This window comes from Ciconia boyciana, chromosome 3 (assembly GCF_034638445.1).
Source record: "Ciconia boyciana chromosome 3, ASM3463844v1, whole genome shotgun sequence".
NCBI lineage: Eukaryota > Metazoa > Chordata > Aves > Ciconiiformes > Ciconiidae > Ciconia > Ciconia boyciana.
This window is the reverse complement of record NC_132936.1, coordinates 72,494,556-72,513,011: the sequence shown is the minus strand read 5'-3', so window position 1 is coordinate 72,513,011 and position 18,456 is coordinate 72,494,556. Positions and strand designations below refer to the sequence as shown.

Below are 18,456 nucleotides of genomic sequence, written 5' to 3'. Positions count from 1 at the left end.
AGGGCGCTGCCCCCCTTGGCCGCTCCTTATCAGCCCGATTTGATGCTGCAAGGCGTGTCCGGGGCTCTGCTCATGTGATGGAGCAAGAGGCAGACGGGCGGGGGGACCAGGGGAGGAGGTGATTTTCCTCGCTGGCTCTCGCTCGCTCGTTTTTTTTTTCTTCCTCCTTTTTTTCTCCCCTCCTCTCGCTCCCTAAAGGAGTTCGCGGAGAACCGGGCTCCTTCACTCCCGGCTGCGCCGCCGCCGCCCTCCGCCAGCCCCCGCCCGCAGCTCCGCACGGCCGCGGGGCAGCGCCATGGGCGCCGGCAGCTCCGCCGAGCCGCCCGCCCCGCAGGACGAGGACGGGGCCGGGGCCGGGGCCGGCGCCGCCGGGCCCCCCCGCACCCCCCCGGAGCCGCTGCCGGCAGAAGAAGCGGCGGCGCCCCAGCCGCCGGCGGAGCCCGCCAAGGTAAGGCAGGGGCGGCGGGGAGCCGGGGCAGGAGGGCGCGGGGCGGCGGCGGCGGCTCCCGCCGCACCCCCGGCCCGGGGAAACTTTCCCGCCGCGGCGGCGGGCACCTGCCGCGGCCGGCGGGCACCCTCCGGGGCGGGCGGGGAGCCGGGGCGCGGCGGCGGCGGCTGCGGGGCCGGGACTGCGCCACGGCCAGCGCCGCAGTCATAAAACTCCCGCCGGCGGCGGCAGCAGCGGCGGGGCGGGGGGCGAGGGCGGCCGCGGGGACGCCGCCGCTTTTGTGTGCGGCCGCGGGGGGGGAGGAGGGCCGCACCCACCCATTACCCGCGGCGGGGTCTGCGCCAAGAAACCTCCTGACTGCGGTCCTGCAGCCGCTCGCAGCGGTACCCGGGGCTCCCGCAGCCTGCCCCCATCCTCTCCCCTCCCCAGGACGCAGGTGGGAGGCGCGTCGGGGCGCGGCCAGCCCGCCGCCAGCCCGCCGGGGCTGCAGTTTCTGCAGCCGGGCGCCGGCCTCGGTGCGTCCCCCCGCCCTCGCAGCCCCTCCCGCCGCCCCCCGCCTCAGGCTCACCTGGGCCGCAGCCTCCCCCCCGCCGCCGCGGGCGGGCGGGGAAGGGGGCGGCGGTGGCCGCGGCGTGGGCTGTAGCGATGGCTTTCGTGGTGTCATACCGCATAGGGGGGAAAGGGGAGCGACTGGCTAACTCTCGGCCAGCAGGGAGTAGAGGAGCTCTAGGTATGTGTTGTTTTTAATAAAGACGTTGAAGAATTGAAAGAAATTCTTTTAAAACATGCCTGGTGCTTAAAAATAGATTATGAATGAACCCATTTATCCCTCTGGAATAGGCGCGTTTGGGGGATTCTGGGACTGAAAGGGAGGTTATGTGCATCTGTGTGTTTACACAGCATTGCTTAGGGGTTAGACATTAGTTTGTCAGCAGAGAAATAATGCCACGTTATACCGAGATCCCCTCCTTTGGGCTCTCCGGAGTTTGGGCCCTCAGAGCAGGGTTGCTCAGAAGTTTCTGTAGCTGGTGTGTGGGTGTGTTGGAGCTTGAGAACTGGTTATGACTTTGTTTCTTTGACCTTGTGGTTCAGATTTAACTTTCAAGTTGAATTTCCCATAGTTCCTGGCTGCCACTAGACCTCCTTGTGTGTGTTTTGACAGATTTGAAAACCACATTGAGAACGAACTTTAAATTAACTTTGATTGATTTTATTTTCTTTTTAACCAAATAGGTGTTGGGGGTTGGTGTTGGTTAACAAAATATTTAGCAGTTGTGGTGGGCAATTTTAGAATTCAGACGCTGAAATTTAGACACGAGTGAATTTACAGAGGGCGAGCATTTGGCTACTGTGATTCTTTAAAAATGAAGATAGTGTGACTTTCAAGAAGAGATATAACATTCATAGCCATATTTCTCCAGTTATGGAACTGAGACCCCAAAAAAAGAGAATACCATTGATGCTGTTCTCAAACACAGATTATTGTTGTTAATACGGTGTTTTATGTCTTCGGCACTTTAGGAAAAATGTTTTCTAATAGATTTTTGCCTTGTTACTTAAGCAGAACTGTTTAAAGGTGGGGAAGTTCTTTTTATCATTTCACTGCTGTAATAAGTTGTATTACTGCTGTCCTAAAACAACTGGTTTTGCCTTCCATTACATTAAATAAAAAGAAAAATAAGTTTTAATGAAGTTCAGTCATACTTTTTTTTGTATCTCATTTAGTCTGTTCTTGTTACAGTAAGGTAGTTTCATGCAGATTTGTGACACAATTTTTCATCGTTATTTCCTTCAGCCCTTTGAATCTGAAAATTGTCAGATCCTGCAATGCCCCTGGAGAAATCTGTCAAAGAACTAATTTGTTTGCAGAAGATACAATGGGGACATTTTGAAGGATGGTCTTCTTTCTTGAGAAGTTCCAAATTAAAACACTTATCACAACCCCCTCTTTTAGAAGAAAAACTTGAAAACTGACTTTAATGGAACCCAACTTGAGTGACCCTCGGCAAGTCAATCGCAAATAAATTGTCTAGGCAACTAGTCTAATACAGGTTATAAAATCTCACAGCGGTTGTGCTTTTTTGTCACTTGAAATTCCTCAAAATATTTAATCAAGTTTCTTTCATGCCATAGTTGTATTTTGTACAAGATGGAAAACCTGTTTGCCTTTTCTTCTAGAAAGGGCCAAGTTTATAGTCTTTAAGCTGTTTTGTTATTCACATGTGACTCTTTGGCCAGGTAGCAGCTTTTGAGGTGTCCTAGTTACTGGAAGGGGGAGTACATGTTTCGGTGTTTCTCACTCCTACAGCCCAGGAGGTGTGAGACCTTGTAGAGCACTTGGTCTACAGTGCCAGAGGTATTCAGGAGCCTTTGGGTGTTGGCTCGCAAGCACTGCAGGTTAAATGTGGGCTCAGCAGGTTAGGGCCTCAGCTCTTCACCCCATCCTTTCACAAGTTGCTGGGGAATTACACATAAAGCAGCTCCAGAGTTTCCGGCCCAGCATGTTACTGGGACTTGAAACTGGTGGGGTTTTTTTACTGTAGCAGACAAGGCTTAAACTCTGGCAGTGGAGGAGCTGCTCCTTATCTTGCATAGCCACCCCGCTGCGGGAAGCCCCCTCTGCAGGGGAGCGTGACAGATCCTGGAGGAACTAATCCATTCGCATGCCTGAACGGAATTCATTGGATTTGTGAATCAACACCCAAAGTCCTGTTGAAAGCAAGGGACAGGGTGTGGTCCCACAGAAGGCTCATCTATCTGATGGAGTTACCTCCTTGCTGTTTGAGCAGCAATGCTGTTTGAGCAGCAATACTCTTTTCCCCCTCCTTTTCTTCCTCCCTGTCTTGCCCCAGCTGCTGCAGTCCCACCTCTCACCGTGTCTGGTCCTCATCTTGCCTTTCCGTAAGCAGGTTCAGCTCGGTAACCCTTCAGGAAACAGTGGATTGTTTTTTGTGTGCTGGGCCAGTTCCCTGAGGTATTAGTGAGTTCATTTGACTCCTACGATGCCCAGGTGAGACCCAGAGCCAGGACAAGGCAAGCATCTGCAGCAGGGCAGGAGGGGAAATGGAAAAACGTTCCCTGTTGGCGGCAGTGAGCTGGTAGACCCTGTCTGCTTGTGAAACCTCCCCGTCAGACTGCCCTGAGCAGCACAGAGGCCTGAAGCTTGGCCTGAGAAGGATTTAACAGATTTCAATAATAATAGTGCTAGAAGTGGGAACAAGATCTTTTTAGTCTCACAGAGGAGACCAGACAAACCTCAGGTGTCCCAGACCAACAAAAACTTTGAGGTGTCTGATGGGATGGGTCCTGTGCTCCTGCCTCCTCCCTGGGGCACCTGCAGCTTCCCTGCTGCTGCTTCTGGCACTGGGTGAGCTGGTTCAAGGAGCTAACCCCCTAGAAAGCTGTTCAGCTTCTTTGGCAAGGTTGTTCTCTGCTGATTTAGCAAGATGTGTGGGCTTCTGGGACTTGGACAGCAGAAGCAGGAGGTGCAGGGGAGCAGGCAGGACCTTGTGACCGGGATTGGGCAGGGAGCTGGGTGGCACTTCTGTTGGTGGCAGCACATGGCTAGATTGGTTCGGGCATCTCCATCTTGTGAGCTTCCTCTCTGTTCACAGCAGTGACACACCTCTCGCCCGACTTCCCCTTTGGATGCTGAGCATCAGGGAGAGCTGGAAAAAGATGCCAGCACGCTGCTCCCGCAGCGGTGTCCTCTGAGGTCCCACGGGGCGGAAAGCAACGACGAGCCACGTGGGCAATGCAAGGAGAGCTGCGTCATCCTACCAACATCTCGGCTAAAGCAATTGTGATCGTCCCCCGCTTTTATTTTGTTTAGGAGCTCAAAGTACCAGTTTTAATACTGGTTTCTTTTTGCGGCCCTGCTGAGGGAGCAGAGCTGTGTTGGAACAGCTACCTGAAACAGCATAGGGAAACTTAAAGAGAGAATCTGGAAAAATACTGGCCTGCTAGTAACCTATTCTTGCAGCAAAATCTAGGCTTGGCAGAGATAATCTTTTATGGGAATTGATGGCTTTAAAATGTCGTGTGATGAATTCCTGGCTTGTTCACGTGCAAGGGCCCCCACTCAAGAGCAGTGAGTTGTTCAAACGGTGTTTTCGGGATGGTTCCCATTTCTGAGTAGTAACTTGATTATGCTACCTGCCTTGTAATGAGAGCAAGTGTCTGCTAGACAGTAAATATTTGGAACTGTCTCTTCTAAAGAGGTTACCAGCTGAGATGTCAGAGTGTCTTATTGTCTGAGCGCCTGACAAATAACAGCTGGGACAGACTTACATCTGCTGTTGAAACAACTGCGTTCTGGTGAGGGAGCTGAGTCAGCCTGAAAATACTACATTAGCGATGGTAAAATTAAGCTTAATCAGGTACCAGAGGAAAGTCCCTAGACTGCGTCTCTAACAGCCCCAGTTTGAGGCATTTAGTCTGAATGATGAGGCCGCAGGGTTCTCCTGGTTCAGCAGGGTCTGATTCCCTTTCAGTACTTCTCTCCTGACTGGGAAGGAAGAGACTGATGTAGTTCGGTGGTAAGGTTTGGAGGTCAGCCCATGCCTGTGGGGTGACTGGGGAGAAAGCATAAAAATGCTTAATTGAAAAAATGCACAATGGAAATTGGTGTCATGGATCCACCAAAAGTGTGAAATAACCCCCTAATGATACAGGAGATAAGAGGGAGGTGGTAGAGGGAGTGTCCTGGCACTTTGAAAGCCAAGGCAATTAGCTTGTGTTTGATGTGATGCAGGCTAAAGAGATGCAAAGAGAGGAGTGTCGGGTCTTTGAAAGTCCTTCTGTTTGGAAATGCAAGCCGTGGTTGTAGTCACCGAAAGGAGAATAACTTGCTTTGTGCTCAGTCCTTGTTCTAACTGATCCTTAGCGTCTGGATGAGTTGTACCTATGTGGATGCTTGGACAAGGTGGTGTCCGAGGACTGCTATGCAGAAAGAGCTGAAAGATGTGAGGCCTGGGAAGGAGCTCAGGTTGGATCAGCTTAAGGTGTGGACCAGAATGACAGGTTGGGAGCCATGCTTCCATCACAGGTTGCAAAAAGAGATCACAGAGATGATTTGGGAGCAAAAACTGTCGGTTTTGTTGTAGCCATGTGGATTTCGAGGGTAGTCGTCCATAAGGAGGTGTCACAGTGAAGTCAGGCTGAGAGTTAGGACAGAAGAGGATAAGTCTGAGGGAATGGAAGGTAAGGAGAAGGCTCTTGGCTTTGTCTGCAGGAGACAGTACCCAGAAATAAGGTACTGAAATTAAGTATGCTGTTACGTGCCTTATAGAGTAAGGGCCTTATGTTTTCTCCACCTGGAAGTTGCAATGTCCCACGAACCTCTAATGCCTTAGCTAATGCAAACCAAGACAAACTGCTGTGAACAAAGAGTTGGAATGACCTAAATTCAGGTCTTTTTCCAAATGTTGGTGTTTGAAGATCTTTTTAATGAAGCAGCGTGTGTTAAGAGCAGACCCCCAGAGCAGACCAACAGTGCTGCAAGCTTTCCCAAAGTTTCAAAATCAAACTTCAGGAAAAATATTAGAGACCATTAGAGACCGTTAGTTTGCTCAGTTGTTCAGACAGCTGGATCTGGCTATTTTAGTAATCTAATGTAGAATCAGTGTAGCAGGATTAACAGAATGAGGCAAAATTAACTCTGGTGCGTTTGGGCCTGGTGCGAGGAATCCCTGGAATGATTTGGGTCTGGTACAAGGAATGTTGGGAATGGTGGTGAATGCTGGTGGGGGAAGAAGCTGGGTGCTGCTGCTAGCCCCTCCAGAATAGCGCATGAATGAAGCATGTGCTAACGTACACAGAGAGATCAGGGACCTGCTGTTCATCCATACCTTATACATTTTGAATTTTGTATGCATTTAGTGGGGTCCAACAGTTGGACCTAATGCTACATGCAAAATGGAGCAGAAGCTGCTGTTGGTTAGAGTGATGTGGGCAACCAAGCCCTGTGCATTTTAGTCTCATTAGCTGTGTGTCCGCCCTTTAGCTGCTTCCACCTTTGTGGTGGATATGAGGGAAATATTTTAAAAATACATGCATGATGCATAGTAGTGGCATGACAGAAGCTGAAGTGTTGCTTCACTGATGGCCCTTTGTTTTGGGAATGAAGAAGCTGAAGGATCAGTGAACTGGATAACCAGCTCTCTGTTTTCTCCTGCATTTATGAGACAGCACATTCATAAACTAATTAATAATCAAAGGAGAACAATGAATGTGTGCCGCAGAAACCTGATAAATGTTGATAAACCTGCCAACTGTAATGTCTCGTTACCTGTACATAAATACACAGAGCTGAATAATGAGATTCCTAATACCGTTAATTTTGTCTTTAAGGTTTTCACCCATCTCTCTAAACTTTGACTTTATATTTGTCTAAGCTTTACAACTATTCTCAATGGAATTAAGAACACAGCTCACTAAATTAGACATAATTGGACTAAACTGCGGTTTAGATCCCTTCAGAGAAATGAAGCAGTTAATGTCAGTGAAAACTGAAATTAGTTTCTTTTGAGGACTAATGCAGTGGGACAGACTGCACTGACCCTCATAAACAGCCTGAGCAACTTTTCTCAGAACAGAAACCTTTTTTTTTTTTAAACTAATGATGCTGTTGTGTCTCCCTTCACATTACAACCCCGCCCAAGATGCATATTTTCTTCTCCTTTGCACGCATTTTAATTTGCAAAAATTACTATTGTTTTATTAGTTTTGATTATTCAATTATTTAAAGCAGAACACTTGATTTGAAAATCTAAATTTGCCTTTCTATGGCCAAGAATCACATCAAACTCTTTCCCAAGAGACTGGGGTAAAAAGGTCCTTATTCCCTGGCAGGGTAGGGTTATACTGCAGGTCTGGTCAAACTTGAAAATACTGAGGTTTTTCATGTATTTATATTTTTACTCAGTTGTGACTGATGGGTCCTGCTTTCAAAACTGAGTTTATGTACAGAGTGAATAGGGATTATAACTATACTAGCTGGTAGTAAGAACTGCTTATAGGCTTACATTTAGTAATGTTTTTACATTTCATTCTGTTCCTCACACTGGAACACAACATTTTACGGATCCAAAGGGTTATCTGCTAGATCCAGTGACTTCTGAATTTTGATCACAAATCTTTGGGATCATATATAGTCACTGTTTAACTGAACGCATCACGACTGTAGAATAAATTCAGAGCTGGGGAAATATTAAGTGTTACCATAGTTAATATTTTGTCATAACACTCGGGGCTCAACTTAAAAAGAAGACAAGTTGTACTGCATTGGGGTACCCAGTTCCTTTGTACTGGTTCCTTGCAGAGTCCACAGGTCCATATTAGGCACTTAAGCAAACGGTAGACTTTATGTGTCTGTACATGTACGTCTATACCTGTCACTCTAGCTTTAAAATGATTTGCTGACTGGGGGAGGTTTGGAAAGAAAGGCAAGGAAATCTTTGAATACAGTGAGGAGTGCTAAGATATTCAGCGCCGTTGCCTTTCTTGTGACTGCAAAGAATTGTTGGTGCTAATTCTGAGGGTGTCATCTTGAAATATCCGTGGCTTCAGATAGCCGAGTGCCCTCAGAGCCAGTAAAGTTAAGGTTGTTCTTGTGTTTGCAGGACTAGCAGTTGTCTTACAAGAATGAATTAGTAAAATTTCTCATTTAAAAAAAAAAAGTCCTTTAATAAATTTGTATTGGAGCATCTCAAAGCCCTTTAAGAATTAGGTGGTTGTTTTCTGTGTCTATTTGTTGCTAGTCTTTAATCTGTTACTACCATTCAGTTAATGCTGTGTGCAGCTGCAGAAGAGCTGCCCAGAGTTTACGTGCCTTTGTTCGGCAGTGTGGCATTTTTATTCCTCCTGAGTTCCTGTGTTTTAGATTTATGAGAAGGATGATGTGAGAAGCGGGAATGTAATCTGAGTGTTGAGCCATTCCGTATTTCTTCTATTTAATATCTGGTCTCAGCATGTGAAAACTCTGAAGCCAAATTATTCCATCTGTGGTGTTGGCAGTAGAGCAGAATGGGGTCCTTTTTTGTGAGGTGGATTATGTGGCTGTGAAAGGCAGCTTTGAGGAGCGCAGCAACGCCAGGTGGAAACAATTTGACTTAATTAAGGGCTTCTGAACTGAAAATTGGCAACCCGAACGCACACTTTGTTGCCCGTGGAAGCAGGGGTACAGCGCTTCTCTCGGATCCCGCCCGGCACGTGAAAAGGCGGTGGAATGATAAGAGGAGAGCCGTTTGCCCGGCACTTGGTGTGTTGATTTGAAATGCCGTTGCAGCGGGCTAATTGCTAATAAAAATAAATAAATGAATCTCCCCATTCAGAAGCTTGTTTTAGTGGGTTTTGGAAGAGGATCGTCAGGAATGTGGCATCTTTCTAATCCCAGTTTGGCGCTTCAAGCGTTTGGATGTTACATGACACTGAAAGATGGGATGTATCTGTGGTTCCTTCGCTTAATTAACAGGGCTTCAATGGCAGTATTTTGGGAGTACAGCTGAGTAATAAGACAATGATATGTAATTAAGGTTTGCTGTTCTACCAGAGGAACTTTAAACCTATGCTTCAGGAATAGAGATTTAAGACGTGCTTAATTAGTTGAAATGGCTTCTGTTGGAAGGTAATACAATCACTTGGAAAGCTAGTTAATTAAACAAATAATTAAAAGGTAAGGAAGTATTTTTAAGGACCACAACACATTTCATACTTTCAGAAGCATATTTTTATTTAAAAAGTATTTTCCTTGTTATATGGCAAGCCAATACAAATTCTGAAAATAATTAAAACGTATCAAATGTGGAAGCTGAAAAAGAGTTGGTTGTTTTTACACATATAAGCAGATCTAGAAAAAATATTTCAAATATTATAGTGCAGAGTCCCACAGAATTGCAAAGCTTTTTCCCCCCTGTAAGAATAATCTCTGCCTAATAACTGAGGCCCAAAAATTCTAGTTTTAATCCCAGTTTCACTGAATTTCCTCATGGTGTGTATATATATATTATATATATGTTCTGCTTTCTGTCCTGAATAGTTCAGTTTCTTTGTAGTTGTATTGTTTAAGATGGCAAGATAAGCACATCCGCAGAGGAGTGATACCAAAGGCTGTAATGAAGACAGGATTCATGCATATATCAGAGCAATTGTGGCAGACATTTTGAAGAATGAAAAATATCTTTCCATCAGCTAGATTCACGTTACCCTGGAGTTTTCCTTGATGCTAGAAACCAATTTCTACACAAGGTTATAGGCCATTGTCTGTAAGGCTTGCTTCTTCCACATATTTCATGTGAGAGAACAGTGACATAAGTAGTCCCAGATTATGAATTGGTGGGGTTTTTTTCCTCACGGAAGTACTTTGATTTATTAAAGTTAATAATTTTGAAAAAGAGGAATACTGCACAGAAGTATTTATTTCCCAAAATGCTTGCATGTATATATGCAAAATGAGAATGAAAGAACAATATTCTGTGGGGGGGGGGGGAACTGGCCTAATATTGATGTTCCTTTTTTTTTTTTCCCTTCTCTCTTTCTCCTTCCCTACAACCAATACTTGACCTTGCAGGTTTTAGATGCAAGTTTACCAGTACCTGATGTTAATGAAGACAATTTGGAGCATGATGCCCCACCACAGGAGCCACAGCAGCCAGAAGCTGTTACAGCACCTCAGGAGCTGGATGGGCAGCAGCCAGAGGTGGCTTCACCCCTCCAAGAACCAGCTGGAGAGCAAGCAGAGGCCTCTGGAACAAATGGTAAGTAAAAACCTGTGTTCAATGGACAGATTGTAGAGGCCTGGATGCTAAATGGAGTGAGAAGTTGAAATGGGGCTCAACTAGCCATCTCCTAGTGAACAGGTAGTTGCTCAAGTGATCTCTTGGTTGCTCAAGTGCTTCTTCTAGGGCGTTGTTTTGCTGGGACAGGTTTTCTCCATAGCAGAGTTCAGATAACAAACGGGTTGTGCATTGAAGCTGTCGGTGTCAGCGGTGGGGGATGCTCCCCATTCCCCCTTAGGGGTGGTTCTCCGCTCTCAGAGCACCCTGCAGTGCCTCTGCTTGCCTGCTGCCCATCTCTCAACCATTCACCTGTAGGAACAGCTCAGTTTCCACTTCTTACGTTAGGCGTTTCTCCTGCATAGCCCTGTCTCTTCCTTCACAGGGCAGAAATCCTTTTATGTTCATTCATTAGTGATATTAATGCTAATAAACTGTTTTGAACTCACAGGAAGGGACAGGCTGCTGATCCATCTGCTCTACCTTGATTAAAGTTCCCTTTCCTACTGCTTTTAATCAGATTTGCATTTTGACCACAAAACCTTTCTCATCGTAGGCACCCCTGTCTGCTCTGTCCTGGGAATCTCTTTCTTGCCTCGCTGCACAGGCAGAAATGTGCTGCTCTTTCTGCCGTGCAGACTGGCAGCCCACCTCTCCTGCCCTCATCAGCCTCTTGCTGCTGCCCCCTTCCCTCTGCTCCCGCTTGCAGCCACGCAGTGAGAGATCCGCTTCGGCGATCCCGCTGCACGCTGACCTTTTTGGCAGGGGTGGCAAGAGGGAGGAACACTCTTCCGTCAGAGCAGGCAACTAATGCTGGTGTGAGAGAGCAGGGGAGGGATGGGGAAAGGGTAGGATGGAGCGCATTCTTCAGTGTCAGCCTGTAGAGCAGCTTAAGGCATTTGTGTAGCCCTTAGGGTACTGTGGGGTTTGAATTCTAGTCAAGGCAATTCTTTGCCACGCCTTCAGATCAATTGCCATAACACTGTTATCCCAATAGAAGGTTGCCATATTTTATGCTGAGCTTTTGTGCTTTTTAAAAATCATATTGCTAGAGGCTTTTGGCACTGTAAAAATGGGATGCAACACATTTTATCTTTCACTCATGATAAACACTGCTTCTCTTTTAAAATTTTACTCTTAAGTGGATAGGGATGGGGAGGGGACACTCATTAAACAGTCTTGAAGGAAGAGAAAATACCCGATGATGTGAAGTAGTGTCAGAAGATTTTATGTTGCTATTCAGCTTCTGGATCAAGTAACAGAGAAGGCCTTTAAAAGGGCATGAATTTCAAGTTAATAGTCAAAGATTATAATTAGTTTTGAATAATTCTGGGTTGTAGCTTCAGTTGTGCAGAAATTGTGTTCCTAGGATGTGTAATGAAGAAGAGGTGAGAATCTCCCTTTGAATGCAGATAGTTACATGTGACCAAATGCATGACGTGTTGTGGACATAGATAGCATTAGGAATTCGTACGTGAGTAGATTGCCTGAGAAGTCTTTGCTTTCTTTGATAATCATCTCTTGTGGTTGTGTGGTGTTGCTGTTTTAATCGGGATTTATTTTACTGTTGTCAGTGGAACCAAGCCTACATGGTAGCACAACTTATGTGAAAGGGAAAACAATTCTATGGGTTTGCTCTCAAAGTAAAAAAGCCCTTTATGCAGGCGATGCAGCATGTATTTTCTGGTAACAATAGCTGAGAACAACATCATCCGCAGAGACAAATAAAACCTGTCTGGTCAAGCATTGAAAAGATAGTTAGCTCTTCAAGTAAAGACTACATTCAGGTATTCATAACTGTTTATATCCACCCCTCTGGACTTTATGGAGTCTGGTCCATGTGTCTTTAGGCAGATGAATAAAGGTGGGGAAGAGGTATCTCTTAAATGCTCCATGTGGAGAAATCTCTCCACATAGAGAAGTATATTGTTTTAGCTCTACACTTCTTCACATTCCCCCCTCGTTCTTTGTTTCATCTTGTTTGCAAAGTCTACAAAACCAGGAATAAAGCATCGTGACACTGAGGCAACACAGGTAATTGCCTACGGTAAAGGAATGTTTATGATTGAAGGTTTTTCGGGTTGGTTGGTTTGTTCTTGTTGTCATTGAAGGTTTTTTTGGGTTGATTGGTTTGTTCTTGTTGTCATTATTTGAGTCTCACATTGAGAAGACCATTTGAGAGATGATCCAGACTCATCAAAGTTGCCACTATCAGATTTAATTTAGCAGACTTCCCAGTTAATTTACTGGGAAGTTGGTGCTGGCAATCGGAGCCACAGGCAAAGGCTGTGAACAGCTGGCCCAAGTATCTGTGTATCAGAATTTTGGAGATATGCAGTGTAATCGGTAGAAATACTGTTGTTATAATAGAAGGTCAGCTGTATCAGATACTGATCCTTTACATTTTATTTTATCATGTTGCATCCCTTTTTACGAGCAGTAAGAGCTGCTGGAGCACTACATTGCTATACTACAAGAACCCAGAGTAATACCGTTCTGAAACTCTTGACGGCAGAATTTGGGACGCTTTATAATGTGATTAGGTCGTAGAGGATTCCATTGCGAAGACCCCAAACAAACGAAAACACCAAAAACCCCCGGCCCCTGAGTGACTGTTAATGGGAGCAAATGTTTCAGGATGGAGAAACAAAAGTGTTTCGTGTGGCTTTCTTTGTTTATGGGGGGTAAACTACTTAGGGCTTCTAACTAGCACCTATCGGGGTTTGGTCTGGATACTTTGTGGCCAGCTGCGGCAAGAAGGCGTGACAGAGGCGGGACGCGCAGCGGTCCGTCGTTCCGGAAGCGGCTCTTTCTCCCTGCGCGGCCGGCGGCTCCTCTCTTCGGAGGAAACGGACGTCGGGGCCTGAAGTGAAAGTTTCAGGGCGGATACTTTGAGGCATACGGATGTTAACTGCCGGCGGCGCAGCGCCGGGACGAGCAGAGCAGAGCGAGCGGGGCCGCAGCCCCGCAGCCGGCAGGGCCCGGGCGGGCGAGGGGCGGGGCGGGGCCGGGAGCCGCCCCGGGGCGGGGGCAGGGCCCGGGCGGGCGAGGGGCGGGGCCGGGAGCCGCCCCCGGGCGGAGGCGCTGCCCGGGAGGGGCGGGGCGGGGCGGGGCGGGGCGGTGGGACGGGACGGCGGCGGCCCGGCCGCCTCTGCCTCTCCCTTCTCCCGTGCCCCTCTCCCTGCCCCGCGCCCCGGCGTCCCCGCCGCGCAGGGAGGAGGGCCCGCAGAGCGCGAGGAGGACGCTTCTCGTGGTCTGAGAAATGCCGGGGGCCGTGGCCATGGCGGGTAAGGCGGCGCGGCGGGGCGCGGCGGGGCGAACCTGTACGCGCCTTCGGTTGTCGCGACTTTCTCTCCGCTGCCGAGCGCCGGCGCCGGCGTGTGCGGCGCCGGGGCCCGCCTGCCGCAGCAGCGCGGTGACCTGCTGGGCCGTGCGTGCCCGGTGCCCCTTCCGCTCTCGAAAGCGGTGTTCCACGCACTCCAGGCTTCTGGCGGCGCGTTAGCGGCTACGAGGTGTGGCCGAAAGGTTCTTGTCGCAGCGAGAGCCGCTCCCAAGTGAAGGCTGCTGACACTTTGAAGCGTCTTGTCACCTCAGTCGGACACTTGATGTGGTACTGGTAATGCAAGGCTTTTCTCAACCTGGAGGGGGTAACCAGGCTTTCTGCCGCAGTCCCGCGATATGACACAGCACCCGGGGCGGAGGAACAGAAAGATGAGATAGTGACCGTATTGATGATGCTGTTTTGATAACCAAGATACAGTGCTCTATGATAATCAAGAAATAATGCAGTAAAATATCTGAAGAGCTAAACTTGGTGAAATTGAAGGAAACGTAGAAGTTGGCTTCATACATACGTTGTAAAAAATATTTGCATGGGAGAAATGAAGCTGTTACTCTATAGCTGTTACTCTATAGCTGTTACTCTATAGCTGTTACTCTATAGCTGTTACTCTATAGCTGTTACTCTATAGCTGTTACTCTATAGCTGTTACTCTATAGCTGTTACTCTATAGCTGTTACTCTATAGCTGTTACTCTATAGCTGTTACTCTATAGCTGTTACTCTATAGCTGTTACTCTATAGCTGTTACTCTATAGCTGTTACTCTATAGCTGTTACTCTATAGCTGTTACTCTATAGCTGTTACTCTATAGCTGTTACTCTATAGCTGTCTTAATTTTAACAAAGGAAAATCCAGAGGAGGTTAACACCGTGGCGGGGGGGGGTGTGTACACATGCATGTGTGGCGGCAGGATGCCAGCCTGATATCAAAAGAGATATCAAAAACTCGATGCTATGTGCATTGAACTCTGTACATCTTATTTAAGAAAGTAGTGCATGAGCCACTGAAGCGTGAGAGCTAACACCATAAACTAACCGGGCTTTCTGAAAAGACAATAGTATTTGGAGGAGCAAAGAATTAAAAGGAAAAAACGTTATCTTGCCCTGCTGGTTTTGCACAAACTTGTGTCTGCCTCTGGGAAACAAAGTGGCACTATGAAATTTAAAAAAAAAAAAAATCAAAAGACGCTCTTTTCCTAAAGATAACTAATTTGCGTCAGAATTTCTCACAGATTGATGATCTATGTCTTTAGCAATCTAGGAAATCTTTTTTATTTCATCATATTAATAATTATTTGCTTGCGTTTATTTTATTTACTAGAGCTAGTGAATGAATTCAACAAATAGTGGGAGTTTGTTCATGCAAAATGCTTCAGCATTACAATACATATTGACAACAAAGCCTGTAGAAGTCCGACTCCGTTTGGAGCTGACCCTGGGGAGGACTGTACGTGATTTGAATCAGTTAGTAGTGGGGGAGATATCCTACTGCTGTTTACAATAGGGTTTTCATTAAACGTGATGTTTAATGAGCTTATCACATGCTGAGTCTTTTTCCTCAAGGGTTCTCTCTCTTTTTTTAATTTCCTTTTATTGTTAGTAATTAAAGGTTAAACTGTTTTTCAAAAGCAATCTCTTTATAGGGTTGCACAGTTTGATCGTTTGAGGTGTTCCTTATTTAATAATTCTTGTGGAAACTTGGATTTTCACCATAGCACAACTGCTTCTGTAGTACGTTTTGCAAGAACTGCATCTAGCTGGGAGTACAAGTTACCATTTCTTTGAAGGGACAGAGTACCTCTCCTTATTGGTATGCGGGAATGTCTTAAGCTATCATGTGTCTAATTTGTGCAGATGCAGCGATGTCTCCTTTGTGGTGAGTTTGTCTGTGGTGCTTATGTTACTCTTTATGCAGTCGTTTTGACAAAGAAAATTTTCAATCTGTTTTTCATTGTGCATTTTTATTAATCATTAGGGGTTCTCAAAAATGTCATGACATTCACTGACCTATATTGCTTCTCCTGTCCTTGTTCCTAGCAGAGCAGACTTTTTTTTTTTCCTCAAATACTCAAGTGCTAGTGTTGCATCTATCTTGTGCTTGGTGAATACATTTTATTTTAACAAGCGGAACCAAGTCACTGAATGTGAGACATGGACAGCATGGGTAACTGTGAAATTTCATAAATATTTGTAGCATGCTGGTTTGGTTCCCAAGCAGAACAGCTGGACTGGTTTGAGAGCAGTTTATTACTGTGAGTTCTTTTAAGGAAGAATCTTTTACTACAGTAACTGTGTATCAGAGCCATGGCTAGTGACCCTTCTGGTTTAAAAACAAACAAATGAAACAATTTTAGAGGAACTTTACTGGTTTTTGAGTTGTAGTGCTGTTTCTTGAAACATTGAAATGAAAGAAGAAATATCTGAAAATCTTGAATGAATGAAATGTGTAACTTCCCTTGCTGGAATTTGAGAAGTTAGTCTCTAGGTTGGAGCAGACAAGTACAGCTAAAGCAAAAACTTCTAAAAATAAAAGTTTTGTGAGGAATGTTATAGCATCACAGCGGAAATGCTTGTGCTTTCTTTTAAGTTACTTTCATATGAGGTTATGTACAATGTCCTTTTCTGGGGACGTTGCTTTTGCTTTGTTAAGGAGTTCTAAGCCATGAAAAATTGCAGCTGTTTTGCAACGTTTTCCTTTTTTCTGTTTTTAAAAACGGACACAGAAGTATGTGAAATTTTTAGACTTAACTCTTCAGTTGCCACCCAAGTACCAGAGAACTTCATGGTATTTGTTTTTAATGCTTTGAAAGAAGAACGTGATTTGAAAGCCCATGAAGTGTGTGTATGCATTGTGAAATTTAGTATGCAAAAATGTCTGTAAATCCTCGCTCACTATTTAATTATTCTGAAAGAAACCCTTCCCCACAATTAACACAGCAAGTCAGTCCTTGGAAATAATTGAGTGAATAGAATGGGGAAGGAAGTAGTATGTGCTTTCCATGAAAGAAGTATTTATACACTGAAGTGGAAACAAATATTGTGAATGGTAGGGAAAGGAAGGAAGAATTTGTGAAATATATTGTCAAGAAGCAGCAGTGCCACAGACTTGAAACCTTGTAGTTAAAAAAAAAAGTTAGAAGGGTAACACCTGGATGTATTTCTGCTTAATGTTGTTACTGCAAAGTGAGTGGGGTGTTTGTTTGATTTATTAAAACCAGCCTCCTGAAATTTGAGGTCAAAAGAATCAGGATTTGTGGTATAATGTCCAGTTCTTACACTCTGCAATGAAAACCTAAAAGCACAGCTTGCTTTTTTTAATTGCTAAAATATTCCATTTCCTTAGTAATTCCAGATAGCTACTTCATTCTAAATAAACCTGTTCAGCGTAGGTTTTTCATAGATGTTGTCATTTCAGACTGTTTTGTCTTTTAATTACTGTTTCTCCATTTTTTATCAGTTTTTATCCTGTCTTGACTTTGCCGTTAAATGTTTCTACTAATAATTAGAAGAATTGTGCAGTTAAGGGGAAGCTGCATTTAAGAAATAAAAGCTTGGTGTATCGTGGATGCTCAGTTCAAATTCATTTTTTAAGTTGCCTTCTCCTGTTTCAGTGTCATGTGAGTTTTAGAGCAGTAGGTGGTTGGTTTTTTTTTTTTTACAAGTCGTATTCGTGGCAAATCTAGATATAACGGAGGCAAATGATTGTAGAATAACCCTTCAGCCTTATGGCTTTGGCGTTCATTTATGCTCATGCAAACCTACTGAGAGTATTGTGTATGTGACCGAAAGCACAATTTGGCCCTAAATACTTAAACATTGAATAAATGAAAACAGCACAAAGTCCTCTGGAGCCTTTTGGTGGCCAGTGGAGTTTGCGAGGCGGGCGCAGGGTGTGTGTGACATCCATCTGAGAGATTGAGAATGTAGGGAATTCATGGAAAAAATCCAGCGCTGTACTGCAAATCCTTAGGGGGAAAAGTCAACCAGCTCCAGATGTTGACTTGGTGACTGTGAGCACATGAAGTGCTCTGGATTTAACTCTTGCAGTCAGAGTGCCTTTTTTTTTTCTTCTTCTTCCCTAAACCCTCTGGCAACTACCAGGGGAGAAACACATTTTCACTTCTGAGACAGATGAGATGGTGGGAGCAGTTAAGTTGCACTGCCAACAGTGTCTATCAGCCTACTAAAAGAGAAGTGTTATTTATTAATTTCATTTTTAATGGGATGAGACAGGAATTCAGTCATTCTGAAAATACTAATTTTCCAACATCTGATCAGTATACTTCTGATAAAACAGAAATAAATTTTTACCATGGACTAAGCTACATATGAAACTGTGAAATCAAGCACTTTTGGTTCCCTAAGACTGTCAATCTCATATGTTTCTTTCAGAATAAAACAAAACACTTGCAGTTATTAAAACATAAGCAGCACCTTGATTCAATTAAAAATGTTTGAAAGCTTAACTGGTGTGTAAGCGGTTAAAATAGAATTTCAGCTTTAGTTCTTAGCCACAGTGGATTTAAATAGCAAAGTGGATCAATTTTATGATATGACCTATGATTTTATCACTGCCTCTGGATATATTTTTATTGTATTGTTTTCCTTGATTACCCCATAGCCGGTGAAGTGCAGCCCTGCTCAGGATAGACCTAAAGAAGTTGTATTCATAGGAGTGTTTTACTGGACTTTTTTCTGGGAGGTATTTTGATGAGGCTCTCCTGTGTTTCTTAAAGATGCTTTCAAATTCTGTAAATTCATTCAGAAAGTGCTAGTTGTCTTGGCAAAATGCCCATGGTAGTGACTTGCTACAGTACTCTGAAAAATACCTTGTGTAAATAACTTCTAAAGCTTTCGAAGTGGAGTTACTCATGGCTTGCTTTGCATTCAGAAG

The 18,456-nt window shown here is 45.1% G+C and overlaps 1 protein-coding gene across 3 annotated transcripts in view; it reads left to right on the top strand.

Moving 5' to 3' along the window:
- The first annotated feature begins 254 nt into the window (after window positions 1-254).
- AKAP12 (A-kinase anchoring protein 12) overlaps window positions 255-18,456 on the top strand; it is a 32,281-nt gene continuing 14,079 nt past the window's right edge. The window contains exons 1-2 of one of the 3 annotated variants that reach the window (XM_072856105.1): window positions 255-448; window positions 10,017-10,203. In XM_072856105.1, coding sequence (XP_072712206.1) covers window positions 296-448; window positions 10,017-10,203 — 340 coding nt within the window. In that variant the 5' untranslated portion in view covers window positions 255-295. Of the gene's footprint in view, window positions 449-10,016; window positions 10,204-13,326; window positions 13,509-15,348; window positions 15,439-18,456 lie in introns of those variants that run through there. The other 2 variants (XM_072856106.1, XM_072856108.1) reach the window with 2 other exon arrangements.